General features: G+C 34.7%; 1 protein-coding gene across 2 annotated transcripts; it reads right to left on the minus strand.

The window, feature by feature from the left end:
• Positions 1-950: 950 nt before the first annotated feature.
• On the minus strand, positions 951-6,851 carry LOC114267810 (inositol polyphosphate multikinase beta). 2 transcript variants are annotated; one of them, XM_028208877.2, is made up of 2 exons: positions 6,725-6,851; positions 951-2,138 (listed from the first exon to the last, which is right to left on the minus strand). In XM_028208877.2, exon 2 carries the CDS (start codon positions 2,035-2,037, stop codon positions 1,123-1,125), a length of 915 nt encoding a protein of 304 aa, XP_028064678.2. In that variant the 5' UTR covers positions 2,038-2,138; positions 6,725-6,851; the 3' UTR covers positions 951-1,122. The 2 variants fall into 2 exon arrangements, with proteins under 2 accessions (XP_028064678.2, XP_082766326.1); XM_082910200.1 differs by having other exon boundaries at positions 951-2,057; positions 6,725-6,820.
• Between the last annotated feature and the right edge of the window lie 995 nt (positions 6,852-7,846).

Genomic DNA, 7,846 nt, shown 5'->3' on the forward strand with positions numbered 1-7,846 from the left:
TCATTTTTACTGAAATCAATACACTTTTCAATAATTTCACATATTTTTAAGATACTTTATACAAATTTCCCAACATTAAACAATGCATAGAGAACACTTATTGGCGGTGTTTGAGAAGGATTTTTTTTGGTTTTTTTTTTCACTAAAAGACAAATTAGTTACAAAACCAAAAAAATAAATCCAAACAAAATATCACATCAAACCCCATAATCATTTCATTTTTTCTCTAATAAACATCACATCCAACCACAAAAAAACCCAACTATCTTCCTAAACACAATTTTTTTTCTCCAATAATATCTTACAACTAAAAAAACATACAAAAACACTCACTTTCCAAACACCCACATTAGCATTTGTCATTTACAAATATTATAAGAACTACATTAAACTGAACACTCAACTATATGAAAGTCTAATAAACAGAGTCATAATCATACAACAAAGTTACAACCACAACCTCATTCACTCTTACAGGAGTCAAACTCCAAGACCTTAAAATCGAGATGATAATACTGTCTCAAATATTAGTTAACCACATTGGCATTGACATACAACCATGAATTCTACTAACATCTTTTGTTTTTCTTTTTTAAATTTTATTTTATTTTATCTCTAGTTACAAGTGAGAGGGTCGTATGTGTATTTAGTCATGTATGCAATTCTCGTTGCCTTGAATCTAAGAGTGAGAAATTAAAATAAATATGAAATTATGTATAAGATTTATTTATTATTTATTTTTATTTTTATTTTCTAATGTCATTTGGTTCTCATAATAAGATGGAAGAACATGAGGAGGAAAGAAAATAGGAAGGAAAACCCCCTCAATTATCGATGTCCAATTTTGGAGTATGATGGCAGGACTTGCTTCCATTTGAATCATGGCATTAAAATTCTTTCTTTCAGGTCATGAAAACTAACCACCAACCTAGAAATAACAGGCTCAGGTGTTGAATGATTGAACATAATATAGAAATATATATAAGAACCTGAATCCAAATCTATTCAAGTAAACTACAGTTCCAAGACTGAAATTAATTAGAATTCATAAAATCCTGACAATACAGCATAGACCACTAGAAAACATATATATGATTAAAAGGGCTCAGCTCACGAATGTGTTTATTCGGTAACGCCATCATCAGAACAAAAGTGGCTCTTCTCAGAGTCCTGCAGACAAGCTTTGGGTGGGTAACACTCATCTGGAGTGGTAAGTATTTCCGAAACAAACTTAATCAAAGAACAGAGACCACCAAGAAAATTATGATCGATAACACCTCTACCTTCCACAACATGTGCAAAATCAACCAGTTTGATTTCTGCACCCGAGCTCCTTCCCTCCAATGCCAACTCCTTTTCAAACGTCATAAGCACTGAACAAGAATAGAAATGGAAAATAGTTTGGTCCTCAAACCATGCTTTCAGCTCCAGCAATTGAGCCAAAATCCCGGTCGAACCACCATAAACAACTGATGCGAAAGCACAATCTGGATCCGAATCTGCAGATCCATTTGATGAAACAAACTTCCTCAGAGCCGACCTAACATCGTCTGCAGAAAAACTTAAAAAAAACTGTCTGTTGGGTTTCCAGAATCCTGTTTCTTTGGTTCTGTAGATTTGGAACCCTGATATCCTGAAACCCAATGGTACACTTGTACTTTCCCTATCTCTCTTCAAACATTTAGCTATGTAGTCCTCGGATGCTTGTGGGGGCCAGGTTCTGGAGCCGATCTTAATGTCCATGATCGATGGATTGAGGTGACCCATGGAAAGATCTTGCAAAACAAGGTGAGGAAGCAAACCGGATCCATCAGATGCTTCTAGAAGCTGAGTGCCATGGAAGGTCGGGAAGAACCTGCAAATGTGATCTGGGATCTTTATGTTGGAAGAGAATGATGTGTAGAAGGATAACTCATTGGAGCCACGATCATCACTCTGGAGAGGCTTGTAGAATCGTCCAGAATCATCTACGAGGGGGCCAAGCTTTCTATCACCAGCTTGGTGACCAGCAACTTGATGGACTGGGATCTTAAGCATGACTAGAGAATTTGAAGAATCTTATGGAAAAAAATGAAAAATCAATTTTTCTCCACTTTTGATCTAAAAATTTGTATAGTCAGATATCACAGAAATGTCCCCTGCAGAACAGAAGGGTAATTAGCCTTCGATATTGGAAATAAAAACAAGAAATATGTGCTAACCTTGTCACTTGTATGCAGATCGTTCCAATACAAGGAAAGGGAACTAAAACTACAGCGCTATGAAGCACCAACACTTCAAAACAAGTGCCGTATCCGTTTCGGATACACAGACACATCGGGGACACACGGACACGGCAGTGACACATATGGTACACACCACATGGCGTGTCCCCTTATTTAATTAATTTATTTTCAGGAGACACGTCGAGGACACACTAAGGATATGCCAAGTTATCTTTTTCTCCATTTTATTTAGTGATTTTGATGAATGTTAAATATTTATTATTTTTTCTTAGATTTAAATATTTAATAAATCATCCATAAAAAAAAAGATATAAGTGCTAATTTAAAGTGTTTTTTTTTTAATAATAAAAATATAGAATTAAGAGTTAATTTTTGATAATATTAATTGTTTGTGGATGTAATATTAATCTAGATAATAAATAAAAATATATGAAAACATATTTTATTGCTATGTTCTTGCCATGTTCATGTTCCCATTTTTTTGAAATCGCAGTATCCGTACTTCTTACCCAGAATGTGAAAAGCCACCACAACATCACATGCTCTAAGATGTGGTATGTGTATGCTTGTATACATCATACTATCAGAATTAATGTATTTCTAAAGGTGAGGGCAATTTTCTTACCTAGAATGTGATAAGCCACCACCCTGTCCCGTGCTCTAAGATGTGGTATGTGCTATGAAGCATGGACACGCCAGATTTCATGTCGTGGCAGTGTCTGACACGGGGACACGCCGGGGACACGGGGACACGCCGGGGACACGTACGGGACACGCCGGATGGCGTGTCCCTTTAATTTAATTATTTTTTTTGCAGGGACACGGAGGAGACACGGCGGGGACACGCGTGTCCACCAAATCTGGACACGCGTGTCCAAATCTGGACATGAAGAGCAAAAGAGAAGAGTAAAGAAGAAGAGTAAAACCTGGTCTTCGATCCAGTCGAGTCGCCTGTCGACCTCCAATCAGTCGACCACCGTAAGTCACTCTCTCCCTCTCGCCTGTCGACCTCCATCCATGACCTCGACCTCGACTCGCCTCGCCTGTTGACCTCCATCCGTAAGTCTCTCTCTCTCTCGCCCCTGTCTCTCGCCTTTCCTCTTGCTCTCTCTCTCTCTCGTTCTCGCATCGATCGCGTCTCTCGTTCTCGCATCGATCGTTCTCGCATCAATCGCGTCGCGTCTCTCGCTCTCGCATCGATCGTCTCTCGCGTCTCTGATCTGATCCGATGCTCTCGCCTCTCTGATCTGATTCATATATAATATATATATATATATATATTTATTAGGTTTAATATATATATATGTTTATTTATTTAATATTAGTAAAAAAATATATTAGGTATAATATATATAATATATATATGTATGTATTTATTTAATATTAATAAAAAGGCATATCTTATATCTTATATAATATATAAATATAAGATATAATATATACTTATATATATTAATAAATAAAAAAAAGTAAAAAAAATAAAATAAAATAATTAATAGAATTATGTTTATTTAAAAATATAATAATTAAATAAAATAATTAACTTGTATTAAAATAAAAATATTTATATAAAAAAAAATTTGCCGTGTCCCCAGCCGTGTCCGTGTCCCCATTTTTTTAGAAATTCCGTGTCCCGTGTCCGTGTCCGTATGCGTGTCCGTGTCCGTGTCCGTGCTTCATAGGGTATGTGTATGCTTGTATACATCATACTATCAGAATTCATGTATTTCTAAAGGCGAGGGCAATTTTCTTTTACTAATTAGCCATCCAATTAAATATAGTGTATTATTTGTCAAATTAATCATGTAAAACCACATTTTAGGAACATTATGGTCCCATTGCTTTACATTGTGTCCTTTGTCCTTTCCAAAACTCCACTCTCTTTAAAATGTAGTTCATTAAATTTGATTTTCTTATCCTAGTAAAAATAATGATAGACAATTTTTTGGAACCAATCTCATTTGATGGGACTTAAGACTTGGTTTGATTTAGATAATTTTTTGGAATAGTTTTAGATTGCTAATATATATTTTTTTTTATTGGCACCGGAGTATTCGGATCAAAGCCTGACTAATCTCTAGGGGTGCACAAGCCCTCAACAAGGAGTTTTTCACAAGTGCACCATAAAAAGAGATTTCGATTCTTGAACCTTGGAGGGAACATACCCTCAAGACCCAAGACCTTGTTACCAGGCTAACCCCTTGGGTTCTTTAGATTGCTAAATTTACTAGTAAGTGTTAGTATGTTTCAGAATATGCATTCCAAAATAAAAATCACAATAATGACCTTTTATCCTCCTGAAGAAATAATAGGAAAAAAATAATTGTGATAAGTTTGGATGCTAAATTCATTGTTTTGGAATAAAGGCATACCATGTTTTGGAACGTACATTCTAGAAACAAAATCACAATGATACTAACATTTCCAATAACAATAATGCTAACTCAAAATTGAAATATGAAGAAAGGAAATGTTCTCCTAAAAGCAGCCGTAGAAATTTTTTTTTTGCATAATTTTGTGACTATGCAACAAACTTTTTTTTTTTTTTTGGAACGACATGTAACAAACTTATTGAAATCACCAAATACTTTACTACCATATTTGTTCACTATACACTTCATATTTGAGAACTTGATTTTATCATCATTTATTAGGGAAAAGGGCCTGACTTGGAGGGGTGGCCAAATCCCCAATCTCAAAGGTTCTGTAGGTTCCTCTCCAAAATCTAGACTAGATACCACCCAGGACAACTATGTCACTGGCTGCGGCATTTATTCACTACAAGAAACAAATGATTATAGATAGCCCAATAGTAAACTACCCAAATTAACAAAGTAAAACAAACTTTTAATTTCTTGTTTTAAAAGGCAAAATTCCCAGCGAAACGAGGGGGGGTTAAGAAGAAGAAGAAGGTAATAGAAAGACAAATTTGAGAAGTGCACTTTTGAAAAATATCATTAACCCTACAAAGAAAACGGTAGACAAGAAACAGAAGAAAAATATCAACTCTTTCATTTAAAGTTCTTAGTTCTACACTTCAAAAAATAACCTTTAGTTAAAGCAGAATTAGATTCTACCAAAATAATGAAGATATAGCCTCCACAGGTTTTCATCTTAACTCTTCATTCAACAACCTCACTCTTAGGGTATGTTTGATTACAAGGATTATAGCATAGGATTGAGATTGTTAATCCATAGACTCACAATCCCATGTTTAATTGCAAATTTTATTAATGCTGGGTTTGGTTGAGAGATTTGGGAAGGGATTTGTAAAAGGAAAACGAAAACGAAAACGAAAACGAAAACGAAAACGAAAACGACAAGGTGTGTGAAACTATGTAAAATGTAGGTATATTTTATTCACGTTTCACCTACCTTTTCTCTTTCTCTTTCTTTTTCCAAATCCATTCCTAAATCCTCCAACCAGACACAAAAGAAAAATGCTTTAACGCTCTAATTCTTGAGCTCTAAAGCCAGTTTTAATGAGCTGACAGCGGGTCCCACCCACGGCTGATGTGATGTATGTTCCTTGTTTTTTTATTTTTTACTCCATGCCAGCTCATTAGAGCTGCTGTTAGAGCAGCTCCTTTAGAGCCCCCAATCACAACTGGACACAAAATAACTGGATTATATGTACGACAAATATTCAATCGGACGAAATTTGCAAATTTTTAATATTGAGAGGGGCTAAGGATTATAATTCAAGTATGAAAGAAGACAAAAACAAAAACAAAATAAATACATAATAAATGGTTATCTCACTAATTTAATTGGATAACTAATCCTACACTAATTCATGGGATAATTAATCTTTCACTATTAATCCCGTTAATCAAACAAGCCCTTAGTATTTCGTACAATTATATAGCAAAAAAGAATATATAAGTCCACTTTTTAGACCCACTTGCTAGATTGAATAATACTATATGAATCAATTGGTATACCAATTAGTGTACTAATTGATGATGTGATATATTTTTAAGGTTTTTGAGTATTTGTAATTTATATAACGGGTGGGGTCATAAACCAATCATCAGAGAATATTAAATTATCAACCAATTATCTTCTTTGACATATCACTGCCTCTAGAAAGTGGGTCTAACTTTTTGGTTTGAACTGCAATACTCTAACACAGCTGCTCATGTATGAAAATCGGCACATTCTTACAAAGAAAAAAGTGCTACTATGGTACCATTCAGATTTTAACCTAATTTACTCGGGATTTTTTCCGATCTTCTCCAAAACCTTGAGCATCCATATGAACAATTCTTAAAAATAGAAACTAACACTCTTCTAGGAAAGATTTAAGCCCAGCAAGGTATATATGTAGTTACGACATGCTTTTGTAATGGGTTTTTGTTGACAAATGAAAATCACAAAATTTGTAGGCAGTTTTACAACATCTTTTTCTACAACCCAGAGTTACCAGTCTATATATATAGATATGCATTGGCAATTAAACCTAGATTATGAGTTAGTGAGATGAGGAATTGGATTACCTCTTTGGCTTACACCACTGGAATCAAACAAGCATGGAATTGCAAAGAAGAACTCAGAGCAACTTTGGGTGCTATTCTTCACTGGTTGAATAGTAGATAGGGATTGGTTGGTAACTTTATATATAGGGCCCGCCAACACTACATCCGGGCAAGTCCGAACCCGGACTTTTCGGGTCTTTCTTTTTCGGGCTAAAGTTTGATACTGAGCTTGGGCTTATTCTAGGTCAGCACAAACTGGGCTTGGCCCGTACCACTTAACAATTTTAGAAATTTTTTTTTTCTTTTTTAAAAAAAATTTCAAAATTGAAACAAGAAGCTCATGGAACGACAAAATGAAGTTCAGAAGTTTCCAGGGGAACCGCTCGCTTCAATTAGAAGCGGTTTTAATAATTACAGAAATATTTTTTACTTTTTATTAATAAGATCAAGATTTTTTAAATTTGTTAATTGAGTACAAATACGAGGTAATTCTATTTCTACCACCAAAACATCTCATTCTACATCCTCTCTCAATACACATACCAACTAATTTTGAATTTTCTAATTTTACTCAATACACAATCTTTTTTGCCAAAAATATCCGTCTCTTTACGCAAAGATCTGACTGATTTGGATGTTTTTGATTTTTGATTCGGTCTCTTTTTATTTGGTTATATCCATATGTTTGATTTAAGATCTAATTAAGGAGTTTGCTTTTTTGATTTGGTAAAACAGTTGTGTTTGGTGGCAAGGCCAACAATGGTGTGGTGGCACGGTAGTCATAATATATATGCACAAATACAGACACATGTATGCATGTATTGATTGAAGTGAAACATTAAATGACAAAAATAGAGGTTGGGTTTGGATTACAATGGTTATAGTGGACGGGAGTGTTGGTTGCAAGTTGCCTTGGGAAAATATAGTAGTTGCTGTGGTTACTGTGGTAGAGAGTAAACTTGTGTTTGTTATGAAGAGAATCTGCAGCTGGTTATTAGAGGGGATGAAGAAATTAAGGTTTTGGTGGAGAAGATAAGGACACTTTGGTCATTATATTTTAGAAGAAAATTGTAATAAAAAAATAAATCATTAAGTGTGTACACAGAGGTAGGTAGGTATGTGGAAATAGAATTTCTCTATAAA

The sequence above is a fragment of the Camellia sinensis genome, chromosome 15 (genome assembly GCF_055761805.1).
Source record: "Camellia sinensis isolate YWXY chromosome 15, ASM5576180v1, whole genome shotgun sequence".
Classification (NCBI taxonomy): Eukaryota; Viridiplantae; Streptophyta; class Magnoliopsida; order Ericales; family Theaceae; genus Camellia; species Camellia sinensis.

Excerpts from the sequence above, each read along its gene's own strand:
- LOC114267810 (XM_028208877.2), bottom strand. The coding sequence starts at position 2,037 with ATGCTTAAGATCCCAGTCCATCAAGTTGCTGGTCACCAAGCTGGTGAT.